Here is an 18201-nt window from a genome sequence, read left to right as displayed (position 1 = left end):
TTACCGACTCCATTTGACTTGAAGGGGGATTTGGCGACGTGAATCAAAGCTCGCGAAACATGAATTGCCACTATTCTGAGGTGTGTTGATTGTTGATAACGCCCCGCTTACTGCAGCCTCTAAAGTACCAGCAAACGGAATCACGTTGACCAATACTTGATCTGTATCTAGGGGCTAACGACCCTGAATGAAACATCCAGTCATGTAGTAGCCTGTCATGCAGTAGCCCCCCCCCCCACACACACACACATATACACCTCAACCATGCCTGGACATCTCATTTTCACCTCAGCCTTGTCATTACCCAGCTATTTCCTTGCGGAATGAAGCCAATGTTCCCTCCGTCTACAGGGAAATTAGACTGCTGTAGTGTAGCACATCCCAGCAAGAGCTGATAGGGACATCAACCCACCGGCCGTGTGTGTGTGTGTGTGTGTGTGTGTGTGTGTGTGTGTGTGTGTGTGTGTGTGTGTGTGTGTGTGTGTGTGTGTGTGTGTGTGTGTGTGTGTGTGTGTGTGTGTGTGTGTGTGTGTGTGTGTGTGTGTGTGTGTGTGTGTGTGTGTGTGTGTGTGTGCGTGTGTGCGCGTGCGTGCGCGTGCGTGCGTGTGTGCGCGTGTGATATCTCAGAGTGATTTAACTGGAATTTAAGTTTAACTGTCACTAACTGACTATATAGTGTAAAGTTAGTGACCTTATTTATGGTTTACTTGAAATGCAAAACAACCGTAAGACTGTGAAAATATGGCTCGGTAGAATGTGAATGTCTGCACAGTAGTACCTTTTTCACACTACTGAAGCCAAAACGAGCTGTACTGCACTGGCCTGGTAACACATCCACCATAGTTGCTGAAACTGTGCTGGGAAGGACCATGTGAAAAGAAATGATCTGAGCCAAAAAAAACAGTCGTTTGGCTCGGCAAGATAGTGCCCAGTGTGTGTAGGCGAGGCAGTTGTCTTTTTGAAGGAAGGAGAGGCTTCGGGCAGTGTCTGCGTGGGTGGGCTCTGGTTCTGGGTTCCTGTTTCAGCGGTAGGTACTCACTTTCTCTCTGGCTGGAGTTATGGCCGAGGCCTCCGGCCCAGGACATTCTCTGCTGGCGGATCTCAGCCCAGGTCTTCTTCGTGGACCGCTGGAGGGCAGCCTTATACCGCTCCTTCATACCAAACATGGAGAAATACTAGGTTAGCACTAGTTAATCATTCTCTGACTCATTCTCTTCTTGTTACCCACCGTATTCTCCTGTTTTGTTGAGGTGGGTGGAATTCCACCACTCCTTTAGTATTTTTCCGACCTTCATTGAGAAATAGATGGGGGAGATGGGGATAGTGGAAGGGAAAGCAGGAAAGGAGGACGGGGGGGATTGAGCCCCGATCATCGGGGCTCTAATATTGGCTTGCTGTGAGGAGTGTGACCACCCGTTCTGGGCTGAAGTTTCCCCTAGGTAACAGATCTAGGATCAGCTGCCCCTCCCCCAATACTAACCTTTGCCGTTAGTGAGGAAAATGCTAAACTGACTTAAGATTAGCATCTAAAAAGTACTTCACCCTTCTCCCTCACAACCGACCTTGTTCTTCTCTAGTTTTTGTTTCTGTCTCTCCTCCAGGGCGGCGCGACGTTTCTCTGTCTTGATCCGCTGCTCCTCCAGCTTCCTGCGCCGCTCGTCCAGCTGGCTCTCCCTCAGCTGCCGGGCCTTTTCCTCTTTCTCCAGCCATTGGGACTTCTTCGCCGCTACGGGAGAACCAAATCAGGAGGGTTAGAGAGGCAAGATAACAAAATTGGGACAAAATCTCACTCTTTGAGGCCCTGTTCAAATATTTCAAAAGTGCATCCTTCATTTCTCCCTTCCTTGAGGCAATCACTGATTGGAAATGACTGGACAAGTGAAAGCCACGAGGGGGAGCATTCTCTCTCTTCCTGTCCCACTTATTTGATAATCTTATATCCTCTCTTTGAATATAATACCCTTGCAGCTGATAGGCAGAGCCCTGTTGCACTGTTAGATGTTGACCAACATTTTAATGTTGTTTTCCTATGGACAGAAAAAAAAATGGAGTCCCTTGTGTTTTAATCTGTTTCAATAAAAAAACAGTACTTCTTCCAAAACCAGATCTATGATAAATAGCATTTGAAGTACTTTCAAATAAAACACAAATGCCTCTTCACTCTGATGTTGACGGTGCTTTAAAATCTCAAATCCCACAAAATGTGGGTGTGTGAAGCAGTGTTTCTTTTCAACAGGGAAATTCCACTATCCCTCAGATATAAATTGAATTACTTCACTTTGCACAGAGCGACACAGAGGCAGTGTTATGCAAGGTTCGGCTGATACCCTTGGACTGACACTTTACCACGTTAATCGCATCAAGCGCCGGTTTCAATAAACTGCACAATAAACTTTGATATGGTAAGCGTCCCCACCCCTGAGCCATTCAAAGAGGGCTTATAAGGTGGTATTACGCCACCATCTCTATGACTGCCTCTGCGTCTCAAATAGCATCTTATTCCTTGCATAGTGCACTACTTTATGACCAGAGCCCTATAGGGAAATAGGGCAATAATAGGCAATAGAGTGCCATTTGGGACACATGGTGCTTCTCTCTCTTTGCACATAAGCGACTATATCTTTTGGCTTTATTGAATAAACCCCAATGAAGGATCAGCTTCTTTTTTTTTGGGGGGGGGGTACTTGATGCAACAAAAACGAGTAGTTATCCGATTACATTAGGGGAATACTGGGGCAACATTGAAGGCAAACGCTTAGATTTATCGCAAAGCGCACAGCTGTGCTTTTATTTGGGAGGAGTAGGCTCAAAAAGCACCATCACACCATGCCACAGCAGGCCAGAGGGCCCCAGCGCTAACAAAATGAGTTCCCACGTCTTATCTGCTACAGTGAGTGTGCATTTTGGTTCAACGTAATTCAAATGTAATAACAGTAGTTTAACTCCAGTAAGGCAAGGGCATATTATTAACTTCTGGGGCTAGCAGCAGAGGGCTAGCAGCAGAGGTAATTGCGTGTAGACTGTCTCGGTGTTTCAGCCTTGTGGAAATCTGAAGTATGGGGTGTGAGAAGGAGGGAGTGTGGGAGAAGGGAGGAGGAAGGAGAAGCGAGGCTTCCAGAGTCCACAGAGGCTACATGTCAGGGCTGGCTATGGATGGAGATTTACACAGCTCTCGCCTCCACTGACTCAAAAGGCACAGCGATTTGTCACAGTGAGAGCATGACAGACTGCACACACCGCTGTCACGTCAAATATGTGACAGTGTGAGTGTGACACTGACAAGGCCCACGTGGGATCTCGGCACATTGCCAGGAAGCAGCACAGTGGCCAGGCTAGCCTGGAACACGCATAACATCGAGGAATAGGAGAAAGATAACGCCATAGGGATTTTTTTTTTGAATGCTGATGTCAAATAGACAATTATTTTGTACGCTAAATGGATACTTTCAGTTAATAACTGATCTTAGGTCATTTACTAACATCCCCATGTGATCTGATATCAGTTTTGACGTGGTTCGAATAGGATGGCGTAGTGGCAGTTGAGCCAATTAAAAAGTGTGTGTGTGTGTGTGTGTGTGTATTGAAGAGATCAACAGCACTGCATTCCCCCTGTGGATGTGACTTAAATACGATCTCCCCCTAATGTTTCCCTACATTGACACTCAACATCTATGTCTGCTAGGCAGCGGCTAGAACCGGGCAATAATCCGTAATTGAGTCCTGTTCCCTCCCTGTCCACATGAAGTATGCATTACACTCTACAGAGAGCCAAGAACGGACAACTCATATGGTCACAGGGCCAAACACGTCTTCTTGCGGCTTCGTGAACATTTCATGCACTACTCAGCAGAGGCCTATCAAAACACTAAAACATACAGGGAGAAAATCCGATCTCGTTTGAGGGACACACACACACACACACAAAAAAAAATGGCACTTTATAGCCTACATTTGAAGAAGACACAATACACTCCAGATGTTGATACTTTAAAAGACTGGCCTTGTTAGCCGGGATTGCCTCCTAGCTGGGATTGCAAACACAAGTTTATAGATTGAATCTCGGTGAATGAAGGAATTAGATCAGGGAGAAACCCTCTGTCTGGACTCCTGCCCCAGTGGACTGACAATTAGACGGATCCATAATGGTATAACCCATTTTAGCCCAGATCTACTACACTTTACTACGATGACGAAGGCTGGATTTACCAGAAGGCATATAGGTTACTTCTATGAGGTTCTTTACTTAAGCAGCTCCCAGCTTTGTACTCCCAATTGTGCCAACGGAACAACGAACATGACCTTTATAGTAAAAACGTGTCTCTCATCAGACTGTTGACATAAATGTTTACTCATGAAGTAGCTGGCCAGGAAATGTGCGATTTGGATCTGGGTTCCCGAGATTAAGTATAAACACATTTGCCGTTTAGCAAGGGTGATGTGACTTTTGATTCCTATCCTCTCTTTATAATTCCTGTATAAAATGGCAAAATAACTGCATATAGTGGTCAGAAATGATATGATTATACAGGTAACTGACAAAATATAGGAAACACCGACATAAAGTGTCTTAATACGAGACGCCAGAACAGCATCAATGCACCTTGGCATAGATTCTACTAGTGTCTGCAACTATTTTGGAGGGATGCGACACCATTCTTCCACAATAAATTCCATAATTTGTTGATGGTGGTGGAAAACGCTGTCTCAGGCGCCGTTACAGAACCTCCCATAAGTGTCCAAGTGGGTTGAGATGTGATGACTGAGACGGCCATGGCAAATGTTTTACATCGTTTTCATGCTCAAACCATTCAGTGACCACTCGTGCCTGTGGAGGGGGACCTTGTCATCCCATAGCCATGGTAGCCAAAATAATGCCCCAATAAAAGGCCTGCCCAATAGCTTTATACATGATGGGATGATATAATGCTTAATTAACTCAGGGACAACACCTGTGTGGAAACACATAGTTTGTATCATTTACTCAACATGGAAGGAAAACACGAGATGGAAGTAGACACTAGGCTAATGTCCTACGAAAATAAATGCACCAAAACAATGTGGGGCTGGTAAAATTACCATATAACCGTGTAACCGACGGTTACAGATGAAGACCGTCTTGAAAATAAAATAACCCTCAAAACTATATATATATAAAATATATATATATATATATATATATATATATACACAAATTTGTGGAACGAACAGCTGACTGAAGACCTGAGCTTTCATGAGGTTGAGTCCGTTTATGCGGTAACATGGACAATTTACAGCGTTGCGCTTTGTTGAAACAAGCAAGGTGTTGTAGCAAACGAGTCTTCGGTTGCCTAGGCAACGCCCCCCTCCCTGCAGCAGCAGCTCACAAAGAAATAGAATGGGCTTGGATCCTCTAACCCTGGCAACTTGACTGATAAACTCATTGGTACACTCACAATGGCTGTCTGGTACGGTGAAGCAATCATTTCCATGGTAATGTAGAAAGTGAATTCAAAATATTTTTTGTAGAGATTAAGATGAAAAACAGACACAATTGTTCAAATCAATCAAGGTAACAGATCAAAACTGCAGGTTACGACAACGAGAATCACCACCACCACCACCACCTACCACCATGGACACACAGGGTGTGGTTTACCTTGTATCTGGCCGAGCTTGTCTGGAGGGGAGATGGGCGAAAGAGAAGACAAGAGCAACTGTCAATCATGCAAAGCAGTGCACATCACCAGGGTGTCACTAGAGCCAAGGACAGTGTGGCTTGTGAAACAAACAAACAACAACACTCAAGCGGGTGACAGGCAGCCATCTTGACTGACAAAAGAAACAGAGCCAGAGAATTGTTAAGGCAACTTGAAGCAGGGCATTGACTTATGCTACTATCAATTGAAAACAAGTCTGTATCAATTGACGTTAGGTTAAACATATATGTTCAGAGCTGGGGATCGTTAAAGCGTTTGTGAGTTCAAACAAAAAGGGGTTAGCTAGGCTATTGTTTTAATAACATGCAGATGAACATGTATTTGGTGCTCGCACGTTGACAACTGTAATGTTTCTTGAAAGCCAAATACTAAATCATTGGCTTGGTTTTCGTTCTCATTGAAGTGCTCAGCTTGAGCTTGAGCCACAGCCTAGGTTGGTTTGACGTTCCTTCAACGTTTCCCCAAATGTTTATGCGATACATGTGCACACCATGTGTTGGCCTGAAAACAAAGCCAACGCAGACACAACCTACAACTAAATCTGCCACCACCCCTTACCCCCCAACACTAGGGGGCATCCTCTCCCTGTGTACAGAGTTTCCTCCTCTCAACCTCCATCTCAGCTTACCCAGATATTTGGCCTTCTCCTCTCTCCGCTCCTTGGCCAGCTTCTGTCTGTCCTCTGACTTCACTGCGTCTAGGGTGAGAATGAGACAACGAGAGAAAGAGCGAGGAAGTGAATGTGAGAGGTCATTGTACACAGAGAAAAGAGCCCCAATCCAGCCCCACATCTGCAGAGCGATAAAACACTGGAAGCTGGCAGTCAAATCTGGCAACTTTCCCAGAGCCAGAGCCAGATAGAGACTCCACCCTAGTGTCTAATAGAAGTGAATGAGCAATGTGGGAAAACACTCTGATTAGGACTGGTGGTTAGTCACACCATGGCACACCTTGTCTACAGTGTCCTGCTGAGGATTCATGATCGAACATGTAATTGCATTCAGTTAAGTAACACACCTAAACCTAGACAGGATATGGCTGTAAACAGAGTTTATTTTTCACTTGTGCCAAGTCAGCCATGTTCTTTCAGCGTTCAATGTAGCCGTTAGTAGCTTATAGGAAATGCGAACCACATAAACAGCCACGTTGGGGAAGGGAGAGATGTTCTTTGTCCAACTTCCAGACAACAACAAAAAACAATGTACATCAGAACAATCGATTTCTATAGAGGTCCTCTTCGATCTTCCAGCTGTCTTGCAGGTCACTGTGTGTGTTCAAAAGTCTCTGATTGGTGCTGACTAGAAAAAGTGTCGATTCATCTTTTCCCACTGTAGCATCTCTGGCGTCTGCATTCCTCTGAGCACCTTAACTCATGCCTGGAGATTCCTGTTACAGGAATTCTACTGCACCCTTCTGTTCCATGTGGAACACTGCCACCGAGCCATAACCACCGAGCCATAACCAATTACCAATTTCACCCCAATTGGTTTTGAATGATAATCAAAAAAACAATTCATTTATTTAGACGATCATGCCGCATATGATTCATTGCATAATTACGACCTAAGCAACAGCTCCCTGGATGAAAACACCATACCGTCATTACTATGATGTCATTCTCAAATGCCAAGCACCAATTACTAACGTTTCGCGACAATTGATCGGCATTTAACTGGCCAAGTTGAATTCTACTGTGTGTGTGTGAAGGCTTCCAGCGTCATCTTCCATCCATTCCTTCCATACACAGACCATATGTTGTACATCCATGTCACAATTCATACTTCAGTGGATTCTAACACATTCAAACACAATCATCACAGTGCTGAAACAATCCGCCAGACAGGACAGAACAGCAGCAGCCTCCCTATAATATCATCTGACCCACTTTGAAACTACGTCTGATTATGTATTGTGTGTGTGTGTGTGTGTGTGTGTGTGTGTGTGTGTGTGTGTGTGTGTGTGTGTGTGTGTGTGTGTGTGTGTGTGTGTGTGTGTGTGTGTGTGTGTGTGTGTGTGTGTGTGTGTGTGTGTGTGTGTGTGTGTGTGCGCATGCGTGCGTGCGTGCGTGCGTGCGTGCGTGCGTGCGTGCGTGCGTGCGTGCGTGTGTGTGTGTGTGTGTGTGTGTAGGCCCTGACCATCATGATGAGTCACCTACAGGAGCCTCCGAGACAGAAACAGAATCAAGCTGACCCAGAAACACTGCAGCGGGTTTGGGTTCCAGACTGTTAGCAGCGTACTCCTCAAATCTCAACAATATGGTTCTCTGTCATCTGTCTTACTTGCCTTTTTGAAAGGAATAGAGGAGCAGTTTGATCCATAGATGTCATGGCAGACTGTAAAGACAAAGTAGCTAGCTAGCGCACACAGGATTTGGTTCTGGGTTCCGAGTTGAATGTATAGGGAACTTTTGTCCGGGCATATCCAATGGGTATCCTTTAAAATGGACCACTTCTCTCATTGGACAAAGATGGGCATAGTTTTCTGGGTATACAGTGCCTTCAGTAAGCATTCATATTATTTAATATTTTGTCGTGTTACCGCCTGAATTCACCCACCTACACACAATAGCCCATAATGATAATGGTGAAAACATGTTTTTAGAAATTTGTGCACATTTTTTGAAAATGAAATACAGAAATATCTAATTTATGTAAGTATTCACACGCCTAAGTCAATACAGGTTAGAATCACCTTTGGCGGCGATGACATCTGTGATTATTTCTTTGTAAGTCTCTAAGAGCTTTCTTTGCACACCTGGATTGTGCAATATTTGTCCAGTATTATTACAAAAATCTTCAAGCTCTATCAAATTGGCTGTTGATCATTGCTAGAAAACCATTTAAGGCTCACCATAGATTTTCAAACAGATTAAAGTCAAAACTGTAACTTGGTCACTTAGGAACATTCATTGTCTTCTTGGTACGCAAATCCAGTGTAGATTTGGCCTTGTGTTTTAGGCTATTGTTTTGTGTACAGGCTTCCTTCTTTTCACTCTGTCAATTAGGTTAGTTAGTATTGTGGAGTAACTACGGTGTTTTTGATCCATCCTCAGTTTGCTCCTATCACAGCTATTAAACTCTGAAACTTTCACCCTTTGCCTCATGGTGAAATCCCTGAGAGGTTTCCTTCCTCTCCGGCAACTGAGTTAGGAAGGACACCTTTAACTTTGTAGTGACTGGGTGTATTGATGCACCATCCAAATTGTAATTAATAAATATGAATATTCAAAATGAATATTCAATGTCTGCTTTTTTTAGGTGCCCTTCTTTGCGGGGCATTGGAAAACATCCCTGGTCTTTGTGATTGAATCTGTGTTTGAAATTCCCTGCTTGAATGAGGGACCTTGCAGATAATTGTATGTGTGGGGTTCAGATATTATGTTGTCACGCCCTGGCCTGAGATATCTCGGTTTTCTTTATATTTTGGTTAGGTCAGGGTGTGACTAGGGTGGATACGCTAGTCTTGTATTGTCTAGGGGTTTTGTATTGTCTAGGGTTTTTGTATTGTCTAGGGGTTTTGTATTGTCTAGGGTTTTTGTATGTCTAGGGTTTGGTAGGTCTAGGTATTTGTATGTTTATGGTCGCCTGATATGTTTCCCAATCAGAGGCAACTGTTTATTGTTGTCTCTGATTGAGGATCATATTTAGGTAGCCATTTCCCGTTGGTGTTTGTGGGATCTTGTTCTATGTTTAGTTGCCTGTCTGCACTATTCATATCGCTTCACGGTTTATTTTGTTAGTTTGTTCAGTGTTTCATTCTTTAGATAAAGTAGAATGTACGCATACCACGCTGCGCCTTGGTCTCATTCGTATGACGAACATGACACATATATTTACTCCTGAACTTATTTAGGCTTGCCATAACAAAGGGGTTGAATACTTATTGACTCAAACATTTGTTAAAATTTCCAAAAACTACTTTGACATTATGCGGTATTGTGTGGAGGCCTGTGACAAAACATCTAATCCATTTTAAATTGAAAGCTGTAACACAACAAAATGTGGAAAAAGACAAGGGGTGTGAATACTTTCTGAAGGCACTGTATTTATGTTCATGGGAAATCCACAAGAAAGTGTTACAGTAAAAAACAATTCTCCATAGCAACAATTAACAAGTGCCATGGAGAGGGGTTTGGGGGAGGTGTGTGTGTGTGTGTGTGTGTGTGTGTGTGTGTGTGTGTGTGTGTGTGTGTGTGTGTGTGTGTGTGTGTGTGTGTGTGTGTGTGTGTGTGTGTGTGTGTGTGTGTGTGTGTGTGTGTGTGTGTGTGTGTGTGTGTGCGTGTGTGTGGTTGGCTGAATTGAAGCAGCAGGGCCCCCTGACAGTGAACAGTAAAATCCCTGGCCCTTTAATGATCTCTTGAAAACCTCCCGGGAGGCAACGGACCGCCGGTGGCCAAGTGCCATGAGCTGTCAGACCCAAGGCTGAGATGTGCCAAAGTATAATTAAAGTGGACATTATGGCGGTAGTGCTCCCAAATGCATGCCTTGCCATTTAATTGAGCTAATTAAGAGCTGCAGACTGTTTCTCGTCCATTTCCTCCTACCCTCGGGGTAAGATATAACACAGAAGTTAGCTTGCATGACTGAGCAGAAAGGCAACCTGATGGAGAGGAAGTGACAAAAGCCCTTTTAAAATGTGCTGTCTCAGAAGTGTGTTGACTTATTGGTGCTCAAATGCTTCCAACATACCTCCCAGAGACATAACACGCCAAGATGGCGTAGCAGTCAGATGTCTTGTCGTGTCGTGTCCCTTGTATATCGTTTTTTAAACATATTTTTCTTCGCATATCTTTTAAAACATTTTGCTAAACCTCAACTTCTAAATACTCTCCTGCAACCCGCCTCACCCAATGTAGCTATTTTTTCAAAAGTATTTATATCTACTTTGGATCCGGAACCCCTCAACTGAAGATAGCCAGCTAGCTACCAGCTATCAGTCAGCAAACCATTGCTAGCGGTCTTCAGCTAACCGGTCATCAGCTAACCTTTAGCTCGGAAAGCTCACGCCAGTTCGAACAACGTGACTCTAACCAGAGCATAACGGACCTATTATTTTTTATTCCCGGATTCCCACCGGATTTCCACCGCAAACGGAACATTTTCAGCTGGATTCTTCACAACTAGCTATCTAGCTAACCGCAACCCCGGATGATTACTCCTGGCTAGCGTTTCCACCCACTTAGCTTGAAACTAGCCCGGCCAGAGCTCCTGTGCTACCACCGAAGCATACTCCTGGGCTACAATATCCGGACCCACGACCGGTCTATCGATGTCACCGCATGAAGAGGAATAAACAGACTCACCCCATCGCGATGTCCCCCAAAGGCTAACTTTCTAGCCCTTGCTATCTCCTTGCTTGCTAATTCGGTCCGTTAACTGCTACCTTGTTTAGCCCCGGTCCGCTAACTGCTACCTTGTTTAGCCCGGCCTACTAACTGTTAGTTTGTTAGCACAGGCCTGCTAACCGTCTGAATCGCCGCGTCCCAAACACTCACTGGACCCATATTTACTATCTCTTTTCGATTTTTTATTTGTTTATACCTTCCGGTAACCTGCCTCATCCAATGTGATACGGAATCGCTATTATTTTTAATTTTTAGAACACACTCAAGAACCTCTAGAAGCTAACCAGCTAACTAGCTACAAGCTATTTAGTCATTGTTAGCCACTGCTAGCGGCTTTTACCTTTTGCACAGCCAGACAGTTTTTTAAAACCTGGATAACACTCGCCAGTCCAGCTTCCCTGCCCCATCCACCGCTGCCCCCTGGACACTGATCACTTGGCTACATAGCTGATGCATGCTGGACTGTCCATTATTCACGGTACTCCATTCTGCTTGTTTATGTTTTATCTGTCGGCCCCAGCCGCACTCAGGCTCTGTGTGTAGTTAATCCGACCCTCCCTGCCTAGTCAACACCATTTTACCTGCTGTTGTTGTGCTAGCTGATTAGCTGTTGTTGTCTCACCTACTGTTTTAGCTACTGTTTTAGCTAGCTCTCCCAATTCAACACCTGTGATTACTGTATGACTCGCTGTATGTCTCTCTCAAATGTCAATATGCCTTGTATACTGTTGTTCAGGTTAGTTATCATTGTTTTAGTTTACAATGGAGCCCTAGTTCCACTCTTCATACCCCTGATACCGCCTTCGTCCCACCTCCCACACATGCGGTGACCTCACCCATTACAACCAGCATGTCCAGAGATACAACCTCTCTCATCATCACCCAGTGCCTGGGCTTACCTCCGCTGTACCCGCACCCCACCATACCCCTGTCTGCGCATTATGCCCTGAATATATTCTACCATGCCCAGAAATCTGCTCCTTTTATTCTCTGTCCCCAACGCTCTAGGCGACCAGTTTTGATAGCCTTTAGCCACACCCTCATACTACTCCTCCTCTGTTCCGCGGGTGATGTGGAGGTAAACTCAGGCCCTGCATGTCCCCAGGCACCCTCATTTGTTGACTTCTGTGATCGAAAAAGCCTTGGTTTCATGCATGTCAACATCAGAAGCCTCCTCCCTAAGTTTGTTTTACTCACTGCTTTAGCACACTCTGCTAACCCTGATGTCCTTGCTGTGTCTGAATCCTGGCTCAGGAAGGCAACCAAAAATTCTGAGATTTCCATACCCAACTATAACATCTTCCGTCAAGATAGAACTGCCAAAGGGGGAGGAGTTGCAGTCTACTGCAGAGATAGCCTGCAAAGTAATGTCATACTTTCCAGGTCCATACCCAAACAGTTCAAACTACTAATTTTGAAAATTACTCTCTCCAGAAATAAGTCTCTCACTGTTGCCGCCTGCTACCGACCCCCCTCGGCTCCCAGCTGTGCCCTGGACACCATTCGTGAATTGATCGCCCCCCATCTAGCTTCAGAGTTTGTTCTGTTAGGTGACCTAAACTGGGATATGCTTAACACCCCGGCAGTCCTACAATCTAAGCTAGATGCCCTCAATCTCACACAAATCATCAAGGAACCCTCCAGGTACAACCCTAAATCTGTAAACAAGGGCACCCTCATAGACTTCATCCTGACCAACTGGCCCTCCAAATACACCAACGCTGTTTTCAACCAGGATCTCAGCGATCACTGCCTCATTGCCTGTATCCGCTACGGAGCCGCAGTCAAACGACCACCCCTCATCACTGTCAAACGCTCCCTAAAACACTTCTGTGAGCAGTCCTTTCTAATCGACCTGGCCCGGGTATCCTGGAAGGACATTGACCTCTTCCCGTCAGTTGAGGATGCCTGGTCATTCTTTAAAAGTAACTTCCTCACCATTTTAGATAAGCATGCTCCGTTCAAAAAATGCAGAACTAAGAACAGATATAGCCCTTGGTTCACTCCAGACCTGACTGCCCTCGACCAGCACAAAAACATCCTGTGGCGGACTGCAATAGCATCGAATAGTCCCCGCGATATGCAACTGTTCAGGGAAGTCAGGAACCAATACACGCAGTCAGTCAGGAAAGCTAAGGCCAGCTTCTTTAGGCAGAAGTTTGCATCCTGTAGCTCCAACTCCAAAAAGTTCTGGGACACTGTGAAGTCCTTGGAGAACAAGAGCACCTCCTCCCAGCTGCCCACTGCACTGAGGCTAGGTAACACGGTCACCACCGATAAATCCATGATTATCGAAAACTTCAACAAGCATTTCTCAACGGCTGGCCATGCCTTCCGCCTGGCTACTCCAACCTCGATCAACAGCTCAGCCCCCCCCGCAGCTACTCTCCCAAGCCTCTCCAGGTTCTCCTTTACCCAAATCCAGATAGCAGATGTTCTGAAAGAGCTGCAAAACCTGGACCCGTACAAATCAGCTGGGCTTGACAATCTGGACCCTCTATTTCTGAAACTATCCGCCGCCATTGTCGCAACCCCTATTACCAGCCTGTTCAACCTCTCTTTCATATCGTCTGAGATCCCCAAGGATTGGAAAGCTGCCACAGTCATCCCCCTCTTCAAACGGGGAGACACCCTGGACACAAACTGTTACAGACCTATATCCATCCTGCCCTGCCTATCTAAGGTCTTCGAAAGCCAAGTCAACAAACAGGTCACTGACCATCTCAAATCCCACCGTACCTTCTCCGCTGTGCAATCTGGTTTCCGAGCCGGTCACGGGTGCACCTCAGCCACGCTCAAGTTACGATATCATAACCGCCATCGATAAAAGACAGTACTGTGCAGCCGTCTTCATCGACCTTGCCAAGGCTTTCAACTCTGTCAATCACCATATTCTTATCGGCAGACTCAGTAGCCTCGGTTTTTCGGATGACTGCCTTGCCTGGTTCAACAATTACTTTGCAGACAGAGTTCAGTGTGTCAAATCGGAGGGCATGCTGTCCGGTCCTCTGGCAGTCTCTATGGGGGTGCCACAGGGTTCAATCCTCGGGCCGACTCTTTTCTCTGTATATATCAATGATGTTGCTCTTGCTGCAGGCGATTCCCTGATCCACCTCTACGCAGACGACACTATTCTATATACTTCCGGCCCGTCCTTGGACACTGTGCTATCTGACCTCCAAACGAGCTTCAATGCCATACAACACTCCTTCCGTGGCCTCCAACTACTCTTAAACGCTAGTAAAACCAAATGCATGCTTTTCAACCGTTCGCTGCCTGCACCCGCACGCCTGACCAGCATCACCACCCTGGATGGTTCCGACCTTGAATATGTGGACATCTATAAGTACCTAGGTGTCTGGCTAGACTGTAAACTCTCCTTCCAGACTCATATCAAACATCTCCAATCGAAAATCAAATCAAGAGTCGGCTTTCTATTCCGCAACAAAGCCTCCTTCACTCACGCTGCCAAACTTACCCTAGTAAAACTGACTATCCTACCAATCCTCGACTTCGGCGATGTCATCTACAAAATTGCTTCCAACACTTTACTCAGCAAACTGGATGCAGTTTATCACAGTGCCATCTGTTTTGTCACTAAAGCACCTTATACCACCCACCACTGCGACTTGTATGCTCTAGTCGGCTGGCCCTCGCTACATATTCGTCGCCAGACCCACTGGCTCCAGGTCATCTACAAGTCCATGCTAGGTAAAGCTCCGCCTTATCTCAGTTCACTGGTCACGATGGCAACACCCATCCGTAGCACGCGCTCCAGCAGGTGTATCTCACTGATCATCCCTAAAGCCAACACCTCATTTGGTCACCTTTCTTTCCAGTTCTCTGCTGCCTGTGACTGGAACGAATTGCAAAAATCGCTGAAGTTGGAGACTTTTATCTCCCTCACCAACTTCAAACATCTGCTATCTGAGCAGCTAACCGATCGCTGCAGCTGTACATAGTCTATTGGTAAATAGCCCACCCATTCTTACCTACCTCATCCCCATACTGTTTTTATTTATTTACTTTTCTGCTCTTTTGCACACCAATATCTCTACCTGTACATGACCATCTGATCATTTATCACTCCAGTGTTAATCTGCAAAATTGTAATTATTCGCCTACCTCCTCATGCCTTTTGCACACAATGTATATAGACTCCCCCTTTTTTTTCCTACTGTGTTATTGACTTGTTAACTGTTTACTCCATGTGTAACTCTGTGTTGTCTGTTCATACTGCTATGCTTTATCTTGGCCAGGTCGCAGTTGCAAATGAGAACTTGTTCTCAACTAGCCTACCTGGTTAAATAAAGGTGAAATAAAAATAAAATAAATAAAAAACCTTGTCATAAGACACTACAAAGGCTTATGATAGGTTATAAAGCATTATACCTGTCGGCTTTAAGCAAATTGCTACCAATATCTTTTACTTTACAAAAGCTGATCTGAGATCTGTTATCTACTGAGGGATCCTGAAGTTCAATTAGAATGTCGCTAAAATGAGCTCCTTGATCTGACTGTATTGGATCTGGCACACCAAAACCAGTATTCTAATTTGGTGTTACTGTGATCATCTGGGGAAGTTAGTCAGTAGAACTAATTTGGATTAGCTCTGCCACCTCACGCTACAGTTAAATAGACCATGACCACAATCAATAGATGAATGGGCAAATAATAAAATGGGCAGAAAGGAAGTAAGACTATGTTCACAAATCCCCCCAAACATATTTCTTAGTATTTGCATGTGCTACAGTGCTAGGGCCAGGACAAGTAGTGGCATTGTGGAAACAAATGTGGTGGTGGTGCAACAGCAGGTCAAGCCAGGCTAAATGCCCCCCCTGGCATCACACAGTGAAATGCCCAGTCAGATTAATTCCTCCAACTTTTATTAGAGACCGGAGGTGATTAGCAAGCAGGCTAGCTATAGCCTGTTAGCGATTAGCCTGTTAGCAAATACATTCTTGTCCAGAGCGATTTACATTAATGAGTGCATACATTTTCATACTGTTCCCCCGTGGGAATTGAACTCACAACCCTGGCGTGCCATGCTCTACCAACTGAGCTACACACAAATAGCATTAGTCATCCACTCAACATTGCATCAGAAATTACAACAACAACAAACAAAAATAATTTTGGCCAAATTCTATAAACCTACTGCAAAACAATTCTAGCTTAATGGATTTTGTCATGTGAGCTGTAAGCGCTGTAACTAACCCCCTGCACCAGGTCTATTGGGTTTATCCCCAGCACTGAAAGCCTGTGGTCAGGATAATTCTGGACTGAACCATATTTTCCCCCCGAGGGTGTCGGATGACATCACTTGAGTGCTGAGGTAATTGCTCAATAATCACAGGAAGATAGCCTTTATTACACAATCATGGACATCAAATGCTGTGTTTGTGTTCATACGCCTGAAAATGGTCATAAACTACTTCAAATGCTCTATGGTAGATAGAAACACATACTAATGGGCATAGGTGGAAAAAGTACCCAATTATCATACTTGCATAAATGTAAAGAAACTTAATAGAAAATGACTCAAGTAAAAGTGAAAGTCACCCAGTAAAATACTACTTAGGTAAAAGTCTAAAAGTATTTGGTTTTAAATATACTAAGGTATCGAAAGTAAATGTAACTGCAAAATATACTTAAGTAGTAACAGTAAAAGTATAAATCATTTCAAATTGCTTATATTCAGCAAACCAGACGGCACTGTTTTCTTGTTTTGTTTTATTGACAGATAGCCAGGGGCACGGTTCCACACTCAGGCATCTTTACAAAAGAAGTATTCCTGTTTAGTGAGTCCGCCAGATCAGAGTCAGTAGGGATGACCAGGGATGTTCACTTGATAAGTGCTTGAATTTGACAATTGTCCTGTCCTGCTAAGCATTCAAAATGTAACGATTACTTTAGGGTGTCATGGAAAATGTATGGAGTAAAAAGCACATTATTTTCTTTAGGAATGTAGTGAAGTAAAAAATAAACGTTTTCAAAAATATAAATTTTAAAGTAATGTACAGATACCCCCAAAAACTTCTTAGGTAGTACTTTCAATTATTTTTACTTAAGTACTTTACACCACTGCTAATGGGCAGCCATTTTCACACCCTTTCCTTTGTTACTGGTAACACCACATTATAGGGTGACTTACCTTTATTAGGTTTGGGGCTAGGACTTGAGCCAGGCATGGGCAACGTCGGTGTAGCAGGTGACTTCAGGATGACGTCCAGTTTTGTGTGGGTCCCCACTTTCTTTTCTTTGTCCTTTTTCATGTCGGTTTCCATTATCTGGGCTGGGCCTGTTTTATAGGGGCTTGTCAACCCCTCAGCGTCTTCCTTTGTGGGGTTTGGGTCCTGAGCCGGGTGGGGAGCTGGTCGGAGAAAGGGAGAGGAAGAAGCCAGGTGAGAAAATGGCAGAGTGAGAAGCGTTAACACACCACAATATAGTGATGGAATTCAACCTGTCCTCATTCCAAAATAGCAGCTTGTCTGGAAGTGGGTCTGAGTGATGTTGTATTGCTCTACTTTATAGTCTCTAGAATGTAACAGGGGCAACAGGTGGAATCAAGGTTGATTAGGAAACCCCTTGTCCATGGAGGAACTTTATATAGCACAATGCTTATGATCCTAAAATGCTTAGGATCCCATAACATGCAAATGATCGTAACGCAAATACCTGCAGTTCACTGTACATACATACTGTACAAGCAAGTCAAAGTATGAGATCAAAATGCGTTGTGGTCTCTGCTGAGCTACTCAAATAACTCTCAGCCTCGATAATGTAAAACAATAAACACACAAGAATGATAAAGCACATCATGACAATAACGATATGATATACAGTGGGGCAAAAAAGTATTTAGTCAGCCACCAATTGTGCAAGTTCTCCCACTTAAAAAGATGAGAGAGGCCCGTAATTTTGATCATAGGTACACTTCAACTATGACAGACAAAATGAGAAGAAGAAAATCCAGAAAATCACATTGTAGGATTTTTAATGAATTTATTTCCAAATTATGGTTGAAAATAAGTATTTGGTCACCTACAAACAAGCAAGATTTCTGGCTCTCACAGACCTGTAACTTCTTCTTTAAGAGGCTCCTCTGTCCTCCACTCATTACCTGTATTAATGGCACCTGTTTGAACATATTATCAGTAT

At 44.4% G+C, this 18201-nt stretch overlaps 1 protein-coding gene across 1 annotated transcript in view; it reads right to left on the bottom strand.

Moving 5' to 3' along the window:
- The window catches only part of LOC124004992 (MAP7 domain-containing protein 1-like), a 73237-nt gene that overhangs the window by 20397 nt on the left and 34639 nt on the right, over positions 1-18201 (bottom strand). Inside the window, exons 2-6 of the mRNA XM_046313805.1 lie at positions 17195-17413; positions 6325-6393; positions 5636-5656; positions 1563-1726; positions 1040-1151 (exon numbers count right to left, since the gene is read on the bottom strand). Coding sequence (XP_046169761.1) covers positions 1040-1151; positions 1563-1726; positions 5636-5656; positions 6325-6393; positions 17195-17413 — 585 coding nt within the window. The remainder of the gene's footprint in view (positions 1-1039; positions 1152-1562; positions 1727-5635; positions 5657-6324; positions 6394-17194; positions 17414-18201) is intronic.

The sequence above is a fragment of the Oncorhynchus gorbuscha genome, linkage group LG19 (genome assembly GCF_021184085.1).
Source record: "Oncorhynchus gorbuscha isolate QuinsamMale2020 ecotype Even-year linkage group LG19, OgorEven_v1.0, whole genome shotgun sequence".
Classification (NCBI taxonomy): domain Eukaryota; kingdom Metazoa; phylum Chordata; class Actinopteri; order Salmoniformes; family Salmonidae; genus Oncorhynchus; species Oncorhynchus gorbuscha.
Note: the sequence above shows the minus strand (reverse complement) of the source record. Positions and strands in the feature narration are given on the sequence as shown.